General features: G+C 32.9%; 1 protein-coding gene across 1 annotated transcript in view; it reads left to right on the plus strand.

Moving 5' to 3' along the window:
• The window catches only part of LOC124364894 (transcription factor Dp-2), a 48185-nt gene extending 25961 nt beyond the window's left edge, over positions 1 to 22224 (plus strand). Inside the window, exons 6-11 of the mRNA XM_046820699.1 lie at positions 213 to 378; positions 1592 to 1804; positions 3550 to 3698; positions 7329 to 7411; positions 12217 to 12300; positions 18538 to 22224. Coding sequence (XP_046676655.1) covers positions 213 to 378; positions 1592 to 1804; positions 3550 to 3698; positions 7329 to 7411; positions 12217 to 12300; positions 18538 to 18596 — 754 coding nt within the window. The 3' untranslated portion in view covers positions 18597 to 22224. The remainder of the gene's footprint in view (positions 1 to 212; positions 379 to 1591; positions 1805 to 3549; positions 3699 to 7328; positions 7412 to 12216; positions 12301 to 18537) is intronic.
• The last annotated feature ends 1371 nt before the right edge of the window (positions 22225 to 23595 follow it).

The following is a 23595-nucleotide window of genomic DNA, read 5'->3' on the forward strand; positions in this document are numbered from 1 at the left end:
GTGTAACATTGGCTCTGGAAAGATAATGGAAATAGTTCTAGAATGAATTGTGTGTCAATCTAATTTAATGGACAAGATTAGTTACTTATGTTTTACTGTGGAGAATGAACTTAACACTGTTTGTTTCACTATTTGAAAAGTAACATTCCAAATGTTGTAATTCTTATATTTATTTTATACAATTAAGACAAGTGTGATTTCTTTCTTTGCAGTAGCAAGCGTCGTAAAACAGAAAAAGGCGGAAAAGGTCTGCGGCATTTCTCTATGAAAGTCTGTGAAAAGGTTAGAAAAAAGGGAGTAACTTCTTACAATGAAGTCGCTGACGAACTCGTTGCTGAATTCACAAACCCTGCTTTAAACACAGGGACTCCAGACCAGGTATTTTGTTAATTATTTACTTGCTTTGTGAAAGCCAAAAAACAATGGTTATTATGCTAGACAGTTTATTGCTTGAGATGTACAATAACTTTATTAAAGTGAGAATCATTAATTTATACATCTTTAAAAAAAGTTTTTTTAATGAAAACAAAATAAACTCAAAAACATTAAATAACACAATTAAATCAATCTCTAGTTCACCCCTTAATGGTTGAGTAAATTCGCAGCTGACTTATAACTGAAAAGGGCCGCTAATTCATCGTGCAGCAATGACTTGTTTCTTTCTCTTACTTGAGTGGTGTAAATAATGTATATGATGTGTGAAAAATTACTTCGATTTTCATTCATGTAAAAGACCTATGTCAAAGTCGACAAAATATATCAGCCAAATACAAGTTCTTTTGCAAATCTAACAATTAAAACCTATTATTTGTAAGGATTTTTCAGCTTTTTACCTGTAAATACTCTTAATTTATATGTGAATAAAATTTTACATGTACAGTATTTCAGTTTAAACTCAGAATTTTGTTTTATTTTATGGTAACATTTTATATATTTTTAGTAACAATATTAAATACAACTCTATATTCATATTTATTTTAAATTCAAGCTTATGTTTTGCCCACAGAATAACTGACAAAAGATTTTGGTGAAAAAAAAAAAACACGAGTACCATTTTTCCAAAACCCCACATTTTTGCAAAAAAAATGGCACACACGGACATTAATATAATGAATAAAAAGAATTTGTGTTATATATCTTGTGTGTAAGCACTGTACTTCTAGTCTTACAACAGCCATATTTTATCTCTCTGATAGTTCTTTTATGAAATGTGTTTACAGATTATTATCACGCTGTACACATATTGATAAAAATATATATTGTTTCATAAATCACTTAAAAGTTTATTGGAAAGCACCTTTGTCAATAACAACTATTTTGACCTTATTTATTAAATTGTATTTTGTCAAGCAATACCTTTGAATTAATGTGAAAAGAAATGTGTAACAAACCCAGTTCTTTCAAGTTTTGTTGGAATACTCGGACAAAACATACATGATAGCTTATATTAGACCCGACTCTTAACTACGATACTAAAGCTGATTACAGTCTCCATCCAGTATTCATCTAAAAACCATCTGATATGTTTTTGTTTGTGATTAGTTGAACTCTTAACAATTATAGTGAAATACATTTTTACATCATTTTTCAGCAATATGACCAAAAAAATATAAGGCGAAGAGTATACGATGCCCTCAACGTGTTGATGGCGATGAACATCATCTCCAAAGAAAAGAAACTGATCAAGTGGTTGGGCTTGCCGACCAACTCGATGCAGGAGTGCCTGGACCTTGTGGAGAAGAAGAAGGAACTATCTGAAAGGATTAAGGCCAAAACCAATCAGCTGCATGAGTTAATTATGCAAGTGAGTTGTGGCGTATCTCGAGAATTTATTCTGAAACAGATCTTTAAAATAATTTTTTTTAATTGGTAAATTTGAATGTTATGCAGATGTGTAAATCATTAAAATATTATGTTTAATGATTGGAAACAATATTGAGGATATTCATAATGAATTGTTATTACTGTATCCAAGTGAAGAAAGTTATTTCACCTGAAAACATTGAGACTTTTTCACCAATGTTTAAAAGTGTCAAGTGCAGGCCTGTTGGTAAACTATCATTACTAGATTTTTGTGTGTAAAGAAGATGTGGAACTGAACTGATCATAAACTGTTAATTCTTTCTGTAAACTGTATCACAATGTTAATTGATAATTAATTCTCCACTGGAGTCTTGTTTGGTATGATTATTACTTTTGCCGCTGTTTCTCTTAACTTGGTCATTAAAATTGATTTTGAAATCAAGTGTGAAATGGTGGCAAGTAGTTGATCAAGTGGTCTTTACCTTGAAAGGTTTGAGAAAATAAATCCTGTGTTAATGCTTATTTGAGAAATCAATACTTAATTGTGGTCATACTATTTCCATAAACTGTTGCTAATGATTCTGCACATTAATTTGTTGATGTACTATTCAATAATATTAATTAGTAATCTTAACCTTTTTCTCTTTAATACATAATAGACCCTTGCTGATAAGTATTATTGACTTGGCCCTGTACTATTCAATAATATTAATTAGTAATCTTAACCTTTTTCTCTTTAATACATAATAGACCCTTGCTGATAAGTATTATTGACTTGGCAGGGCCAAGACTTAGTTTTGTAACAATAAATCAAGACAAATCAAACTTTCCCTGGGCATTGAGCATTTTGGGTCATCTGGGTTTTGAAATATTTTGCCAAATACTTCCCTATTCAGATTTTGATGATTACGGCTTGAGTCCTCCTCATCTCAATAGCATTTTTGCCTTGTGGGAACCAGAAAAAACAGCCAGTTCTTCAGAGAGTTCAAAAAGCAAAGCAATCTGCATAATTGCATACTTCCAAAAAGTTCGAATCTTCCAAAAGGATATTGTGTCCCCTGAACAACTGCCATTTTGATGGTACCTTCTTTTAAAGCTCTCTTTATTATTGGAACAGTGTTCACTGGAGTCTCGCTAAGGTTAACCAGAACTTAATCGTCATCATTTTGTGCTACCAAGCGATGCGTTTTGACTTGCACACGGTCACAAGCAACTTCAGTAGGTTCTTTCTGTTCTTTCTCTCTGTGGCGAGGGTATTGTGCAAATCAGAATTTGTAGCTGACTTCCCTCTCTCCAACTCCCAACTGATTGAGGGTGTTCTGACGTACAGTTTGCATATTAAAATAATCACCGATATTATATTTTTCGATGCCATGTTCTATTCATTATTTTATTTTATTACTTCTCACGTAGTAATCTAGTCCATTCAGCACTGCTCTGGTAAGTTATAATTCTAAACATGAAAATATTTACTGTATTACTGTCTACAATGTAATCAAGGAAACTGCTTGGTTCCTTTGTTTTCTCAAACTTTAGACAAGTGAATGTTTGCTGTTGATAAGTTTTTTTTTTTTTTTTTTTTTTTTTTTTTTAAATAAATCCATTTTTATACACTTGTATTGTTATAAATGACCATCTAATCATGAAATATTTTTGAATATGCGAAGAAGTAACATAATACACACAATTATAAAATTAAGTTTTAATGGCTGAGGGGTAAGTTTTTGAACATTAAAAATGTTGCAGCAAATCTCCTTCAAGAACCTTGTGGACAGAAACAAGAACCTAGAGGAGAAGTCCGGTGTTCCTGGGCCCAACACGTCCATACAGTTGCCATTCATTGTGGTGAATACCAGTAAGAAAACTGTCATCGACTGCAGTATCTCCAATGACAAGTCAGTTCATCAAGTGATTTCTTTATATAATATGTACTAATATGTAAACACGTTATTTTGTGTCTCCTAATAATAAAATTGTGAGTGAAAGCAGTGAACAATCTGACTATCAGGCTGAAAAGATTGTGTGTTGTGTGTGGAGGGAAGATCATTACATAGAGTAAACTTATGACAAAATTTTAATATCAAATAATGAGAATGGTATCAGGATAGTTAAAATTCTGTCGCTAATGATAAATTACATACTGTTTCTTTTTTTTTTAGTTATATGGACTAATCATTGCTTTTATCAAATGCTATTTGCTATAACCTTTTCCTTGAATATTCTGTGACAGTAGAATCACAATTGATAACTATATGTATTCTGCTATGCACTCTAAACATAATTTTATGTTATACTAGCAGTTACTCGCGGCTTTGCACGCAATTTCGTAGGTTTCCCACCTGTATGAGCACTTCAGGTTCAAGCAAATTATATTTTGGATGCTCAACAGTTTGGTTTCTTGTCACGACCAATTTTACTCTGGTCTTGGCATAATTTGTTCAATAGTTGATTTTGCCTTATTTCTCATAAGGAAGCCTAGAGCTCTGAGAAGCCTAATTCTGTCAAAAGACAACTAAGATAGGTTCCATAACAGTTTTTAAATTTAAATACTAAATGTTAGACTACATTGCCTTTTATATGCTGGTTTTGCTTGCAAGTTAGTAGACAATGCACATGTGTGTCCATTGCAGGTTAGAGTGAACTATATTTCGCCAATGTTGGGTTTGCTTTTGCCACTATGAAGAATTTATGTTCAAAAGTGCCTATTTATGGCCATTGTAATTTACTCTGGCCTTAGTATTTTGTTTATCCATAGATGATTTTGCCTTGTTTCCCGATCAAGAAAATGTATATCATAAATCAAAGAAGTCTACTTCTGTCAAAAGACAACTAAGATGGGTTTTATAACAGTCTTTAAATTTATAGTAAAAGATAGGTAGTAACTTTGTCTTTTATATCTAATACTTAATATTTGCTAAAAATGAACAGTTAAAAGTACATTAACAATGACTCTATTTACATGTTTTTTACATGTTTATTTCTTTGTAAACTGAAAAATATATGAAATATTTTACAAGATTTGGTATGTTAGTTTAAAAGCACAGACCAGCGAACTTCCATCTAGCATAGTTCTTGCCGATTGCTTTAAAGGTAGTGTTTGGTGTCAAATTCTGACTATCTTGTGTTTTAGTACATTTTATAAGGTATATTAGTACTTACCAAATCGCTGAAATCTAAAAACCATGTAAAAAGTAATGATTATTTCTTACAGAATTTACTCACTATAAATTTAAACAAATTATAAACAAAGTTTACATAGAACAGTTGACTACATTTGACATATTTCACAATTTTAGAGACCAAGATTTGTTTTTTTTTTATGTATTAAACACCAGTTCAGCGTAGCCCGGAGGGATTTTCAAAATAAGAATAGGTCTATATTTATCCCAGGCACCATAAGAATGTCCATATAAAATTTCAGTACTATCAGTTGAATAGTTTATGTGTGAAGAAAAAAAAAACAAACAAACAAAAGTACTTTCACATTTATAATATAATTAGGATAAACAAAATTACATAAGTATATGATTTATAAAGTATAATATAAACTTGCAAATAAAATTCCTGAGGCTGTAAATAATTTTACTTTATGAATTTTTTAATACCAACATTTTCAGGTTTTACACTGTAAGCATTATTGGTACTTAGCTGGAATACATTCACAAAGTAATAAAGTACAGATTAATTACACTGGTTGTGTATATTTAAATCTTTGTAATATATTGCATATATTGTAGATCAGGGCTGCCCAACCTACGGCCCGCGGGCCGAATCCGGCCTGTGAGTCAGTTTTATGTGGCCCGCCTTGTTGCCAAAACAACCAAATTTGTTTACAAGCATTTGAAATATTAAATAAATACAAATTTTGAGAACCAAGCAGTCCAGCCGATTTCACGTAGAACGAGCCGTATTCATTTGGTGGAGTATGAGTGTTGAAAGAAGTAAAGTAGTTGCAGACAGATTTCACTTACTACGGTGGTGGCTGCCGGCTGGCGAATAGAGCGCGCGTAAAGCACGGCACAGTGCGCGGTGCGGCGACGTAACCCCTACCCAACTCAAGGTCACCACTCGCCACGTAATTTGTATGTCCTAGTATCCTAGTAGGATTAATTTAAATCAATGTATTCAATTTATTGGTGACTTTTTTATTGTTCCCTCAGAATTAGAGCAAACATCCAAAAGTCTGGGTTTATATTTATTTCTACTAAAAGAACCTAAAAACATTATAAACCTTTACCTAACAACTAATAAATAATAAGAAATTACAATAATCAGGAAACAAGGGCCAAATAACCTTAAAACTCATATTTTGCACAGCATTTCTGGAACAAACCCCGGGCAATGCGTTTTGTTTGGGGTCCAAATCCCCTGGGATGTTGGCCCGCCTGGCCATAAAGGGTTTACAATGTGGCCCTTGGGTAAAAACTGTTGGGCACCCCTGTTGTAGATCATCAGAGCCATGCTGGGTCTAGGTCCTCAGGAGTCCTGCCGAGGAGCTTTTATAAACTTAAAAATCCTTACAGTGGTAGCTCTCTACATTCTCCTCCATTCTCCTCTACAATCCTCCATGCTGCACATCAAGATCTCCCCAGAAGAAACAACCTACATAACCACTTCACAAGAAACGGTAGCGACTATGTTCTTCCCAATCACAAACTGGCACTCTATGAGAAGAAGCCCTCATACATCGGTGCCAAACTTGCCAACTACCTGCCTGATGAGCTGAAAATTCCAGGGCCAATCAAGAATATAAGACAGCGGCTTATCAACTGGCTCCTAGTTCGACCCCTTTACTCAATCGACGAGTACATTCAGGCTTTTCAAGATCAAAACTAATTTCGTACATGGATTTATCACCTATTTGTAATGCAAGCCTAGTTTGTATTCATCAAGTTCCAACTCTTGCAAACTTTTGACGACATTTCTGTACTCAATGTTCATGAAATAAAGAGATTTTTCTATTGTCTATTGTCTGTGTGGTTAAAAGTGTTTACTTTAAAAATCTAACCTGGATATAGCGTATTGTATATCATACGCTCTATCAACTACTTTTGGGAGTATCAATGTTGTCGTAAACATCAACAGATTTTCATTGGACAATGAATTGGAAGTAAAAAAGATATCCATCAAAATTTAATTGTAATAATGTCTCATATCTAAAAGAATTAGTTCAAAATATTGCATTGCACTCTTGGTTTTGTATTATTATTACTATAGTTTTATTTATTCAAGCAGTCACATACAGTGTGGATTATTAAACAATAAGAATTGTGCAATAAATAGATAATTTATTAGGTTTTTATAGTTAAAAAGGGCAAAAAACTCAGATTGAGTTTTTATAGAATAGGAGCCTACCACTGATTATCTTTACCAGATTGGAAGGGTATTTGTCTTGTTTATAGAATCATTAAAACAATACACAAAATGGGATATTTCATGTCCTCTGGGCACTTTATTAGATCTTAGCAGATTTTAAAATATATTTTTTATTTTAATAGTAATTTGTTTTGTTTTATTTATTTCAGAACCGAGTACCTGTTTGTTTTTAATGATAAGTTTGAAATCAGTGACGACTTCGAGGTCTTAAAAAAGATGGGCCTAGTTTTAGGTAAGTTATTTCTTTGCTAATGTTGTGAATTTTAGAAGGTGTATTCAATTAGTCTAGTCTTATTTTATTATCCAGCAAATGAATGCATTACAGAAGCATTATAGCTGAAATGTATCATCGTCCTCAGCAGTTTCCAAATTCATAGATCTCCAACTGCTTCTTATACTCCACCATTATCTTTTATTGTTTAATTTGTATCCTTTATAAAAACTGTACATTAAATAAACCTCTTTATTTAGTAGCATGTACGATTTGTTCTATAAATTGTATTGTACGAGGTCCAATCAAAAAGTATCCTACCTTTTGGTGCAACGTAAAACTGAAGTTACCTGAAAAAAGCTGGCGTTAATTTTCTTCAAAATAAGCACCCTGAGAAGCAACACAACGATTCCAGCGACGTTTCCACTTCTGGAAGCAGTCTTGAAAATCACTTTTCGGCATCGCCATGAGATCAGCCGTCGTTTTTTTCATAATTGCTTCTCGACTTTCAAATCTGGTGCCTTTCAATGGTTTTTTGAGGTGGGGGAAGAGCCAAAAATCGCATGGAGCCATATCTGGAGAGTACGGAGGCTGAGGAACTTGCGGAGTGCCGTGTTTCGCCAAAAAAGTTTGAATGAGCTGGGAAGAATGAGCTGGCGCATTGTCGTGGTGTAGCCGCCAATTTTGAGACGCCCACAAGTCAGGTCTTTTGCGGCGAATCGCATCTCGGAGACGACGTTGGACACTTAAATAGTACTGTGCATTCACAGTTTGACCCTCAGGGGCATATTCATGGTGCACAACTCCACGGTGGTCGAAAAAAACAGTAAGCATCACTTTGACATTGCTTCGAACTTGCCTTGCTTTTTTTGGCCGAGGATCCTGGGGAGACTGCCATTGTGATGACTGAAATTTGGTCTCAGGGTCATATCCATAGACCCAACTTTCGTCTTCAGTTATTATCGATGTCAAAAAGTCCGCATCATCCTCACAACATTGCAGCATGTCCTCGGCAACATCCAATCGCCGTTGCTTCTGCTCGTCTGTCAGCAATTTTGGCACAAATTTTGCGGCTACCCGGCACAATCCCAAATCATCCGTTAAAATTGCTTCAGCTGATCCGAAACTGACATCTAACTCAGTACTTACTTCCTCCACAGTCATTCGACGATTTTCACAGATCAAAACTTTTGCTTTCTCGATGATTTCCGGAGTTCGACTTGTTTTTGGTCGGCCCGAACGCGCGTCACTTTCTGCCGAGGTTCGACCACTTTTGAAACGGTTATACCACTCTTTAATCTGCGTAACACTCATTGCCTCATTTTCGAATGCTAGCTGAATTTTCCGAATGGTCTCACTTTGTTTTTCTCCGAGTTTCACTCAAAATTTAATGCAATAACGTTGTTCCACTTTTTCCGTCATCTTCACAGTTAGAGAAAACCGATACGCGCACTTGACTTATCAGTACATACTGACCCGTCTCCGGCGAACCAGTCGGGGGATCAAGATAAGACTTTGTACCTTTCCTTATCATAGTAGGAACTATTGTCGCAACAAATCTTATCTCATTATTGGCAGCAGAAGCCGCGATACACGACGAGGTCGGATACTTTTTGATTGGACCTCGTATATACTGTAAATATTTCAATACGGGATAAGAAATAATTACAAATCACTGAAAAACAATAGTAATTCATCTTAAAGTTTATGACATGGTGTACAAAAAAAAATGTTTTCAGTGTTACATGAGAATATTTAAATTAAAAAATGATATAAATTTTTAATTAACCCTTTAGGGAATTTGCCCGAACGTCACTCGTTGCGGCCGAAGGGGGGCTGAATAATAACAAGTGCTGGAGCGGCACTCTAGACGCTAATGGTCACGCATTTGTTTGTTTTTCACCTAGATCACAGTTTTGTGCCCTCCTGCATCCTTATGAGCAATCATTCCATTTCGATTCGTTATGTTTGCACACTGGAACCACAACTAATAGCGTAACTTACATTAAAACATAAAACCTTTAATGTTTTAACATAAATGTTTTAATGTAAGTTAACAGTAACCAATATAAGCTCCATCTACAGCAACTAATAGCTTGATTTGTTATTGTTTACATTTTGTCATATGCTCAATTTTCTGCTTACATTCTATATATATATTTAAATATTGTGTTCTAAATGTCTAGTGTTTAACTGTTTATAGTTGTTAAATGATTTTTTAATTCTTCCACTACCTGATAGAACAAGACAATTTGTATACTTCAGAAGTAGACAGATACATGGAAAGTGATATTGAGATATCAAAGATACTCAAAGCCTGACACAAAAGTGAATTATAAAAAGTAAATGAATGGTCATTGTATGTAATGTAAATAGTTTATTTTAATTATTATTTTAATAATAACAATTGAATGTAACAAACAGTTTATCTCATCTCCCAGACAACTAATTCAGGAGCTTGTCACAAAATCATCAAAAAGTGAACAAATTTAACCCTTTGCACTCCGACGTCCGAATTATCGGACAACGTTGTTTTGGCCAAAACCTCGGACGTCCGACATTTCGGACGTTTGCTGTTTAGGCCAAAATCTCGGACGTCCGAAATGTCGGACGTTTGGTAAATCCTTTACACTGGCTTTATAAATTATCCAAATGCGGTAAATTTGCGATATACGCAATCTGGATAGTTGTTGGATGTAAAAACGTAGTAAATTTGTATACTCTATAGCGGTGATTTTGCAGTTTTACATTGAGTTGTAGAGGTTTACCATTTTCGTCAGCTGATTTGATCCCAACTTCAACAGCTGATCTCTTCATTGTTTTGTTTAGTCTGATAAGTTATTTCAGTCAATAAGGTTATGTTGACGATCTGAGTGATATTTTTGTCAGTAACATATCAGATTCGGAATCATCTGACGATTCCAAAAGTGAAAGTGAGGGAGGTATTACAGTACTTTGGGATTATACCGACCACATCCAGACATGAATCGTTATTTGACATTTTGCTTCTACTGATTACTAGATTAGCGTAGAACAATATTTCTTCAATATAAAACAGGAATTGTCTTATCGCAAACCCCTCCCCAACCTCAGACATAGGTCAAAGTCGAGCGGTCTAGTAGATAACGTGATTGCAGAGTCCCGCCGCGCGGCCTGCCGTAATCAGGATTCTCGAGAAAGATAAGATAACAGCGACAAAAATACCGATCACAATACCTGTAAATGCTTGTTGATTGATGGAATGTTAGTTCTATTACTCAACTACATCGTTTTATAACGTTTTTAAGTTCATTGAAAAAGGTTTAAGCGTTGGGGGCATATAACGGAATCTGACCCCATTGATAATCGTTGTAAGTTTGTAATTTTGTAATTAAAGTGTTGTTTTTTCGTTCTATCAGGTTTGTTTCTATAAATTTATATTTTTGTGTTCTTCATATTGATGCGGTCGGTATAATCCCAAAGTACCGGTATTACGGGCATAAAAAGGTATAAAAAAGTAAATATTCAATCATTTGACAAATAACTCACTATTTGGGGAAATTGTCGGAAATTACAAAACTGCCTACAACATTTTTGTTTATTGAGGTAAGTTTATGAAATTTTATGTGAATGTTTACAATTATGTAATGAACCTAGAAATGATAGTAGTTTATATGATGTCAATGCAATTTTTTTCAGTTATAACAGCTAAAAGTTAACTTTTGTAAAAAATTTTGCAAAAGAATTTTTTTTATAAGTGAAAAAAGGTATTAAAAATAATGTAATTAAAAATATATATTTTTTTACAATATAGAATTTTATGACAAATAAAACAAAACCAAAATTATAACTCTAACTGCTAAAATAAAAAAGTTACAAATTTTTAACAAAACCTTTACAAAATTGATAAAAAGGGCTCCGAGGTTTTCGCCAGTAGTTTTTCAATAGAGGCCCGAGTTTTTTGGTAGTGACCAAAAATTTTACTCTCGAGTGCAAAGGGTTAAGTGAATTTTGATTGTTTTGTTATACTTTATAATTAAGTAATCCAATAAAATCTGATTTTCCATGTATAAAACATTGTGATGTTCTGAATAGAAAATTATTGAAACATATAAACAAAAAAAGTAATAGAATATTGGTAGTTGCTTTTGATTTTTGATTTTTCTTACTAAAAAAAAATTGTAAATAGATACTATAAAGAATAAACAAAAAATTATCTAAAGAAACCAACGAACACTATTGTAGAGTAACCAAATAGACTAAAATGGCCTGAAAATTGACTAATTTATCTGCAACTCATTCTACTAATATTTTAGTACAGGCATGCATTTTTGCCAAAATCAATTCAAACATTCATTTTTGCTGTTTCCATATGGGTTCAACTGGAAAGTATAAACTAGCCAAAAGTGAACTCTCCTGGAAACCTATCACCCCTTATTAGTCTTTCTGAAGATATTTCTGGAATTCATATCTTAAGAATCACAGGCGAACACACATCATCATTGGTCTCTTGAGCTGTTTAGAAACACCATCAATACATATAGCACCTCTGACAGATATATTCTCTTCCAGGCCTGCATTTCTTCGTCCTTTTATCTACACAGGCAAATCTAGGGCCGTATTATCCTTTCTAAGGAGATAATATCGCAAAAAGCGTATCATTTCAAATTATAATGTAGAGATTAAAAGGCTTAAATAATTAACAGGATAAAAGCCAATCAAGAATTGTACAACGGTAAATGAACAACACCGGATGACCTGTTTAAATTAGCTCTATTGTTTAAAATCTCAAGAAAAAATTTCATTGTTTTGTATCTATTTAGGAGTTAAAAATTTGGCTGTTTTAGGTCTTGATAAAGGCCAGTGTACAGAAGAAGACCTGGAAAAGGCCAAGTCATTGGTACCAAAATCTTTAGAGAGATATGTTACTCGTAAGTATTTTCTTTTCATGTTTTTTGTAATTTTAACATTAGTTGTGAATATTTTTGACATTTAAATACATGCATAGTCTATATTCAGCCTATAAGAATCATCTATTAGAGCTGTAAAATAAAGTTACACTTCTTAAGACCCAACTTCTGGTTTGGAACAAAAAACTTGTTAATAGTAAAAAACTGAAGAAATTATTTTTAGTCTAAGTAAACATGAATCTTCTTCTGTGAAACTGTTAGTTATAATGTTAGGTAGTAAGCTGTCCTGGATAGAACCTACCCATCAGTTATGTATTAGACTTGTTAGACTTGCCGAAGTCGTATTTTTAATATAGAAGATGAGGATTTATTCAACTGCTAATTTAATTCTAAATGCATATTATGCTTCTTTCATGTGCATTTATTCTATGGTGTAATTCTTTTGGGTAATGTGGCTAATTTGTTTTATGGCAGAAGAAAGTAATTAGTCATTGCTGGTATTAATTATTAATAGAGAATCTTGTATGAATCACTTCAAGAGTCTAAAGACTCGAACTCAAAGACCATTTGTAACAAATTAACTCTTAAGATCGATCTGATGTACATAAATATGTCGATGATCAAATCTATTCATGTATATATGTGAACCTAGCCCCACGTTGGTGGTGCCTTTTGTGGATGATCAGATGTACTAGTGGTGGAGGTTAACTTGCCCGGGTTGGTTGAGTCATTATGTCATTGTAGAAAGTGTAATGTTTCAATGTTCAGTTAAATTTAATATAACTACGTTAAAATACCTCTTGTCGTAGATTAATTCAAAGTTCAATTAACTATAAAGGTTCCACGTTGATGTGCTATATGTAATAGATGGCGTCAACTAATTGAGGCGGCAGCAATGCAAATGTTTTGCATGATGATGACATAAGGATCCAAGTTTTTAATTTTTATAGTGAAGATGATATTGACTCTAATTTTGCTATTTCTGACGAAAGTGTAATAAGTAATCATGATTTAGATGCCAACAAGGCTGAACAATAACCTTCAGCACCAAGTAGGGTTAGGCCTAGGTCCACGCAAACCTGGACTCCAACTCGTAATTTGACAAGTATACTACAAAAACTACAGGGTAGGCCTAAGCATAACTGTGGGGTGATGTGTATATCTTGTAACTATTAGCTCCAGACAGTAAGTTTACTTTTTGTTCAATTTTAATTTTATGTTTAGATCAATAAACCATTGTTATTGTAACGACTTATTTATTTTTAGTTTTTTTTACTATCGTGCTGATATGATATTGAGTTTTGAAGTTAAAAAGAAACCAAATAATTTATGTAGGTAGGCCTAACTGTGTTTCAAGTAGAGCCTACTTTGTTCAAAATAGCACACCAACTAATCCAGTTCTACAGTTACTAATGTAATTACTACATACTTCATAAGCTAAAATATGGGTATTTTACTGAATAATTGTACATATAGTACAATATGTGCTTTTATTTTTGAATGACATGTTTCCTGAGCCATGAACTTAATTATATAGGTATTTATAACATGACTAATACTTATGATAGATACTTCCTTACAGTTTAAACTCATAAAGAAATAAAGCAGGTAAAAAACCTGAACAAAAATGTGCTTTTATTTTATTAAAAAATTAAAAAATGATGAATACTAATTTTATTTTGCATTGCATAATTTTTATAAACAATAGTACGAAGTTCTTCCTTCAAAAAAAATCAAGAGTTTATTACAATTTATTGGTTTATAGTGACATACCTAAGGAATTTAAATATAGGCATATTTACTTGAAATTTATTGGACCAGGTGAGTCAACCTGGTGGGGAACAAATGGGCCCTAAAATGTTAATACTAGTTTTAATAAATATTTCAAATCTATTTTAATTTGTTTTAAACTTATTCACATAAATAGTGGACAATAGTAAGGTAATAGTAATGCGACACTTATCTGGGGTGATGCAATAATGACAATAATGATTTCCTCCCACAACAGTTTCCCGCAAATGCTAATTTTTATTATTTCTTAATATTATTGATCTGTTGCAAACGTGATACAATACATGAAACAAGGAAAACTTTTTTTGTATGTCGGGATAGAGAAATCTAAATTTAGCCTAATTGCTATAGTTATAAGATTTTTTAATAAGTTGTCGGTATTCTAGACAGGTATGGCCTGTAGAAAATTGAAAACAACTGTAGAAAATAAGTCCTACTACTCAATTGAAGAGTTTGAGGATGACAATGTAGGAAATCTAGTATGACTTGTAAATGTAAGTAGGCCTACTTGGGCCAGCAAATTTTATTGTATAGTTTTAGTAAAATTAACACTGTCTATTGCACAGTAAACTATGTCTAATAGCGTTAAAGTTTCTGATAAAAATAAAAATATAACGGAAAAGAGTTTTAGTAAATCTGAAATTTATTTGGACATCATTTATGCATACTATTACAAATATTGTATTATTTTTTATTAGTAATAAGCTATCAGTAATTGTTTTAGTTAGGCCTCTTCTGTCCTCAGCAGTCCCCCAGAGATGCTAGAATTTACTAGTAGACATTATGTTTTTGTCAACTAATAATATACTAAAAATTCATGGCCTTTTCTGGAAAAAAAAACTCAAACATCACCTTAATTGTGGGCAGACTCACTTTTCTTTTGTGCGGAGAAGACATTCTTTGGCCACCCACTGTAATAGCTACATCTCCATTTTAATATTATAAACATAAACCCATTGCCTGTTATAAAAGAGGATTTCATTGGCAGTGGCAAGCAGTTTCTCACTTTTAAACAAATTTGTTACAGACATCTCGATACACCATGAATCTAGTTTGGTGTCCATGAATCAAGCACAAAGTCTGCTTAATCTCTATCTGGTCATTCATCACTTACCATCATTCTGTTGTTTGCAAAATACTTAAACCTATAGTACTGCATGTGAATCATATATGCCTCCCCTTATTCTTGATTGAGGAATGAACATGACTCTGTAAAAGTTTTACCAAGTTTGTAACTAAATTCAACACATACACTGTTTATCTGTTGTATGTTATTGTTACTGTTTATGTGTCTTCAATTCAAAATGAAAACGAAATCCAGCAAGTAGTAAGTCCTTGTCCAAACTTACCACAATGTCCACAGTCTCTGCCAGTTGATTTCTTATAGAACATACCTGGTATTTCTATTACTATAAAATCAGATTAACTATATATTCATAGATGAAATACATAATAGTATTATAAAATATATAATAAATATGTTTGATAAAGCTATTAAGCTTCTGAGCTCCAGGAAACAATCTAGCTATCAATAAAGACTGCACTGTAAAATATTCTCTGGTGTTCAGAGGATTATGTATATGACTAGATAAATATAAAAAGTTAGCACTCTTAATCCCAGTTGGACGAAAGAAAGAGCCCAGTTGGATAATTAGTAGACTAAAAGGGTTACATTTACTTTACTGTAAAACTGTGTAAGGGATTATATGACAACAGCTGTTAGCTAAAACTGTAATTAACCTCTGAGTTCCAGGTGATGATCTAGTGGACGAGAAAGATTGCATTTAATTTACTATAGAATTGTCCTTAGGGTCCAAGGGATTATATAACAGCACCTGTTACCTAAAATATATAATAATTAGTCAGAGTGGCACTGATTGGACAACGTGACGGCTGGGAAACCCATTAGTTCTTCAATCATCGATTAATCTGAACGACTTGTCTTCCCACATGACGATCGGTGGAACAATTCGAACTGTTCTAACCAAATAATCTAACGTGTATGAGGAGCCTTACATAATTTTGTCTCTTAGTCCATGACTATAATCTAACAAACACATTGTGAATTGAACCATAGTCTTTCATGCGTTAATTTACTTTGTATTTGTGTTGTCGTGATGGGGGGATTCTATTCTTGTAATATCTTAAAGGCAAATACAAAATATTTAAGAAACAGTAATTGATAACGTTAATTGTTCTCATATTCTGGGTGCAACTAAAGATCAAGTTTTCCTGAAAACGATTGGCGAGCTTTCTTTGGCTTGCTTAGCGAAGCGGTATGACCCCATTGCATTGACTGTTGTTTTGTTTCGGCATTCACATAGGTTAACCAAGTCTCATCTCCTGTAACGATCCTGTTCAAAAATGTTTCAACGTCATACCGAGTAAGAAAGTCTATGGCAGAAATCATTCTTTTCATTTTGTGATCATCGGTGAGCACTTTTGGAATCCAACGAGCACAAAACTTGTGAGCCTAGTTTTTCTGTCACTATCTCATGCACAAGACTTCGAGAAATTTCAGGAAAATGATCTGAAAGTTCCGAGATTGTGAAGCGACGGTTCTTGCGAATTTTCTCATCCACTTTGTTCACCAAGTCATCACTGACGAGAGATGGCCTACCACTCCGGTCGTCATCGTGAACATTCGTTCTTCCATTTGAAAAAAACGAACCCATTGACGGACTACACCTTCGCTCATAATGTTTGGGTCATACACCGCACTCAATTCACGATGAATTTTAGCTGCTGTGTAACTTTTCGACCACAGAAATCTTATTATACCACGCACTTCACACTTGGCAGGATTTTCTATCACAGCGCTCATGTTTTTATGTTGTAACAAAAGAACGCGCGATCGCACGATGCTCTCCCTTGCACAGATGTGAGAATGGTGGCGCCACGCCCAAACGGCGGTTACTTTATGGACGACCCTCGTATCATGATTTCACAATCACAATTCTTAACAACTACTGATATGGGGAAGCTGAATCTCAAATCTAAATGTCTATTTGCTAACGACTACTGATCGGTTGTACGCAAGTTATCAGTTGGTAAAACATATTTTTCTAGTTTTTTGTATATAAAAACTATTTAGAAACGTGTAGTAACAAAATAATGTGATTTATAAATAATATTTTAGTTGATGTTCGTATTTCTATGTCTATTTATCAACGCCATCATGTCTGCTGGTTCCATGCACGTTTGTTAGCTGCTCAGCGGAAAACAAGTGATCGCTGATTTTTATTTTATCTATATGTTGTACTTTCTGTTGTTATACATAAATATATTCTTTATAAATATAAACATATTTATACATTTTTACGTAAATGGAATGTATTCTGGAAGCTCATTTTCTATTTCTATTATTTAAAGGAGAAGGTAGAGGTTACGACTTATAGTTTTAAATATATTCATTTCTCTCAATCTCAACACATTGCTCTATAATAGCGTGGTATTCCCTGGCTTGCTCCTCCCCTCCTCACCCCCACAAAAATGGGTAAATTAGTATTCAGATAAAGTAGAGTTCAGATTAAAGTATTTGGTTTATTTGTTGACCATACTGAACCGACCTTGTGTACCGGCTAATTCATTGTCTCGTACTGAAGGTTCATCTACCTCAGACCTCTGACACGCAACGCTGAACTGCAGTCTGCTCCACGGTAGCAATATATTGTTATTTGTTTGTTCTCTTTATTTTTCTGGATTGGATACATGTACTTTCCAAACCACACTGAAAGGAAAATTATTAGGTTTACATTATATTATAGACAGGTTGAAAAATACAGAGATAAAAACGAAGGAGATTAAAATAGTTGGTAGTGATTAATCGTCATAGAATTTCTTGCATATCACTAGTGACGAAATTTGCTAGACCACCTCTGCTTCATGGCATTTCTTGGAAATACAGCTGGTGAGGATTAACCGTCACCGTTGCACTCAGTATAAGGCTCAAATACAGTATTACAATTTATTTGGTTTGAAAATGGACTAGAGAATCAAAAATTTTCAACCAGCAAATTAGAAAACCGGGAATTTGAAAAGAGGTTTTGACTGGCCACCCTGTGTTAGCTAAAATGTATAACAATTAACCCCTGACTTCCAGTTTATGATCTAGTGGACGAGAAAGATTGCATTTACCTTAGAGTAGTCGTTACCTTGGGTTCAAGGAATTATATGACAGTACCTGTTAGCTAAATTATAGTAATCCCAAAAGTTCCAGGTGGTGATATAGTAGGTAAGAAGGATCGCATTTAATTCAAAATCTTCTGGAGAATAGAGTATTAAGCTAATGTGCGGTCACAGTACAAATAGTTGTCAACATTTTTTAATTGTTTCCTAGGTTAAAATATTTTCTAGTTCTTATTTCCAAATGTTAACAACTACTAACTTAAAGATGAATGTCGCTAAGCTATATATAGTAAACTGCACTATTACTGTTGTGTGTATGACTTAAGTTTTGTGATGTAGAGCTGGCGACCGGTGCGAGAGACTACGAGGTGGATGGCGCGGGAACCGAGCAGCGGTGACACGGGCACTGAGGTGTCACAGCAGACCTCATTGTCAGACCCGCTGTCCCCCAGCCACGAATTCTCCGACGATGACAGTGACACTTGTAGCGACGTCGAGATCAACTAGACAAACTCTACTCTAACATAGCATTCAACAGTTCAAAACCGATGTACCAAAAGAGATTGATCACTGAACCATCATTTAGTAGTTTACAGTTACCAGTTTTCTCTATGCTTCGTGATTGTTTGGGAACTTGATTGGAAGGGGTGCAAAAGAGTGAATAATAGTTGATTGAACCGAACACTGTATTAAATTGTTTCCCAGCAACTTTTCTTCCTGTTCAGTAGAATATCTTTATTTAACTCAGATTGTCTTAATGGATATCTTCATAACTCTGCATAACATAATCGAGGTCTTCCACCTATGTGCAAAAAGAACTTGGAACCAATTCCATTATAAATGTGAAAAATATGCAAAAATCCTTCAAACGTAAAATTGTTATTTGACTGTGTGAAAATTACTAACGTGGTATAAGGAAATGTCCCCATATATGTAGTATGGAGTCACAAGTGTCCATATCTTCTAATTTTGGAAATTATATGTCTATCAAAAATATTTTCTGTTTTTGTTCAGGATATGATTATCCTGAACAATATTAATATAATTTAGAAGTGCGAACAAAATTCAAAGTAAAGGCAGTGCACTTACAAAAAGGGTTCAGAGGGAGAAAACGAACTAATCACACAGATTGTTTCTTATATTAATATGTATTATTAGCACGTGTCTCACAAATTACAGTACTTCTCTTTTGTAGCAACAATTATCAATTAGGAAATAGTTTTATAAGTTTATATGGAATGTAAATGAGTACATACATGATTGTCTCAGTGACACACCTCAAACTGATAAACAAAGAGTGGTTTCAGTTCAGAATTGTTTCGTGACATATATCGAACTGATAAACAAAGAGTGGTTTCAGTTCAGAATTGTTTCGTGACATATATCGAACTGATAAACAAAGAATGGTCTCAGTTAAATCCCACCACTAGGCCAACACTCAGGTATACTTTCTGGCCTCTACGTTTGATTGACTTATTTAAATTTTATAAATAATTAACTTAGCATCTTTCAGCCTCTTAAATAATTATTTCTGCATTGCTCAAATTATTTGCTCACTTACTAATCTTGTTCTAATACTGACTAATGTAACCTGTTTGAGATAAGGATTGCTTTAGACGTAATCTCTCAACTATTTGAGGAAAAGGAAGTTCAAGTGCACAACAAAGTTGAAGAGTTAATGAATAAGACATGCCATACTATAGCAGATTATTAACATGTCATTTAACTAATGGAGAAGTATTTGGCATAAAGTCTACCTCTGTTAGCTTATACACTGCAATTACTGTAAATTATCTTATGACCAATAGAATTGTATAAAGAATAGATCACGTTACACATGTTTTCATTGTAGGGAATTTGTTATTAATTTATTTGTTGGGATATAAATTAAAAATAACTGAACAAAATTCAACAATCTCATCTTATTCTTAATTTTGTTACATACAATATATAATATCCAATTAAGAATTGATATTAAAACAAAAGTTACTAAAGATAAAACTAATCCTAATAAATTAACGAATATCAATTAGGTTTAATTATCTTTTAAGGTAATATCACTTCTTTATATTAATTTATTATTACCAGATTTACTTATAAACATTTCTGTTCTAATTCATTAATATAAACTTGATTCATTTAAATCATTGGTAAATACTCTGAAACTGAATTTCCTGGGTATATTCAGTAGGTCATTGGGTTAAACTATCTAAATATTGATGAAGTATACTAGTTAATTTTTTAAATTTATTCTAAATTATTATTGACCGTGAAATGTGTTATTACTATTCGATCTTATCAAAACCAATGGTGAAAGTATTTTTGAATCATAATATACAAATAGTTAACAACAACAAAACTGTTTTGGTTGTCCACTGGTGGCCATAGCATGTGTCCAATACCCCCTCCCCACCACCTGTGTGGACATTAGAAGTGGCAACTCCACCCCACTCCACTTGCTTTGCTCGGATTGGCCTAATTGTTGGGTGGGCCTCTTCGGACTGATTTCTCCCGTACTTTGCTGAAACTTATTCTGGTTTTGAGTAGCTTAAAATCCAAAAGACGAATCTTAAAAATTAATTGAATAGTTTTATTTGTTATAAATAATGGCATTAGTTCAAAAAGAAATTTTCTGGATATTAAAAGGCTGAGTGATATTCAACTCAACACTATTTCCAGTTTGGAGACTAGTTGTATTGTTTTGTCGTATACAAACTGAGTGAGATGATTAGTGTTGCCTGCTCTACATCACTCTAATGGGTGTATTCATCCACTAATATTAACCTGGTACAGGCAATCAACACTAGTGTCACACTTAATGTGTTAGGGATGTGCAAGTTATTCCTGTAAGATGTGGGAGTGAATGTAACTGAGTAAATTTGCAAACCAAATTTATCGTAATAACAAAAATATTACCAATAAAATAAAATCATAAATTATTTATCGGAAGTGACACTAGTCAAAAATTTTGTTGTTTATTGTTTGGAAATGAAGTACAAATACTACAAGTGTAAACTTGATTTAAACTTCATTTTTTGTGTTGCAACAAAATTACACCTCTTGAGTGACAGTGCAAGTTATACGCAACTGTTTCAAATTTATTCAGTATACTAGGGAAGGACTACAACTAAAGAATAAGACTGATTTAAAAAGTGTCCATCAATTTATATATTAGTAGAAATTGGAAATACCTTTTGTTGGAAGAGTCAAATGTATAAAGCAAAAATGATCAAAGGAAGAATATTATTGTTAGGTAGATCAATCTAACCTGGGAATTTAATTTTCATACAGATAGGTTATTTTTTCTGAACAAAACAAACCTTGAAAATAAAAAGATAGTCACAGAATGAGATCTGAGTAATTGTACATTTTTTAGATAAAAACTTCATCTTATCCATAATGCATGCATAACTATCCATATTTACATAACGCAGTAAATGTTACATTTCAGAATGAATTATGCAATTGTTCACAATTTAATGGTTAATTTTATAGGAAGAATAATTCAAACTAAAAATTTTTTAAAGATCTCGTTTTGCTTCCACATCACATATATTTTAAAAGCATAAATTATTGATAATAAAATATTGCTTTGTGATACTAAGAAACTATTTGTTTTGACACCTATTCATTCGTGTATTGTTGAATCCGAATTATAACAAACAATAGCAATTATAACAAAGTTGCAAGGAACTTTAAACAAAAAAAGTAATTAGAATTGGAAGGTAAGGTTAATTTAGTTAAACTTGACGTGAATTGTTGAAAATTTGTGTTTACCAATTTATTAATACTAAGTTGATGCTAAACTATTATTGGTTTTGACAGATAGAGTGTTTGAGTGTTACCTTCTTGGGAAATTTTCACTGCCTTTTATATTGCCTTTGCTGTATTATTTTGTTGAAACTGTTCTGTTGATAGAATTACTTGACAATGTATCAGTTTGTATTTTATTTTTAATGTTTTTTAACTAAGCTGCAAGATGAACACACTTTTGGCATGTTAAATACAACTGCATTGTAAATATGAGTTAAGTATTTCTACATAAGTTCCCAACTATGTTCCAAAATGTGAAGTATGGTCTCTTAAGCCAAAACAAGTGAAAAAGTTTCTTTGCCCAAAAGTCCTTTCTCATTTTTTACTATTTAGTGTCTGTGTTTATTACTTGAAAATTCAATACTAAGGCATAGAGATTTATCTTAACCCTTTTAACCCCGACGTCCGTACTATACGGACGTCGTAAAAATGGCGGCAACTCCCGACGTCCGTATAGTGCGGACGTGCACTTTTTATAACTTTACTGGCCACCTATTTCACCAAATGCTTTGAAATTTCATAGACTTGTGCACAAAGATATTTTGCATCGAAATATATTAGTTTGTAATGGTTTGACTTCATATGTTGTCAGTCTGTGACTACGCAATTGCAGTTCGTCTCGACTGACTGCTCACGCTTGTTGCAGACAGCTGTATATCACGTGGTTGTGAATATTCCGTTTTTCTTCACAGTTTTAGGTTAAAGCAGTGTAAAGTACGGCAGTTAAAGTTTAGTTTATTATTTGTTTGATTTCAAAATGAGTAAAAGACATTGTTCAAAGTCTTCCGTAAGTGAAAATACACTAATTAGTAACTCAGTTGCAAACAAACAATTCACCCCAATTGTTTTGGTGACCACAAGTGCTAAAACATTTTGTACTGATGTAAATATTGTTTTAAAACTTTTTTTTTAAATTTAGATTATGAACAGTTTTAGTTATTTTGTCAGAAATAACTTTGGTTTTATGTTTATTTTAAGTGCTGTGAATTTCAAAGGTCTTGTTACATTGCCTTGCCCAGAAATGGTAAAAAGAAAAATTTACACGGCTTTACAAAAGTTTATGTTACTTCACTTTTAAATAAGGTAGGCCTATAATTTTTGTTTCCTTTTATTAAGGATTAAATGTACCATAAAGGAAATGGGTATTTTCGTGTCAAATATTTTTTTATCTATATGGTTTCCATGATCAAACTTGAATTTTTTCATTTTTTTTATTTTTTTTATATATGTATATGTATGTAAAAAAAATTACTTTCATAATAATAATTTTTATTTGTATAATTCTGTAAGCTACATGTATATAGAAGTAAAACAAAAAAAGAATTACCTAAATATCTTAAAAAATAACTGAGTTATGAATTTTTTACAAAACCCTTACATTTTGTCTGAAAATAGCTTGGGATTTCTGGCACATCACTTGATTTAGTGGCCGGGGTTAAAAGGGTTAATAAGAATAAAGTTAGTGTTGAAAATTAAGAAATTTACAAATTTTCTAAATTATAGTCTTTTAAAGTTTTAATTCCAAACTTAATAAAGACAAAAGGATATGTGTAAGGACTAAAAGGACTTGAAAATGCAAAATAT

The sequence above is a fragment of the Homalodisca vitripennis genome, chromosome 6 (genome assembly GCF_021130785.1).
Source record: "Homalodisca vitripennis isolate AUS2020 chromosome 6, UT_GWSS_2.1, whole genome shotgun sequence".
In the NCBI taxonomy this organism is placed as follows: Eukaryota; Metazoa; Arthropoda; class Insecta; order Hemiptera; family Cicadellidae; genus Homalodisca; species Homalodisca vitripennis.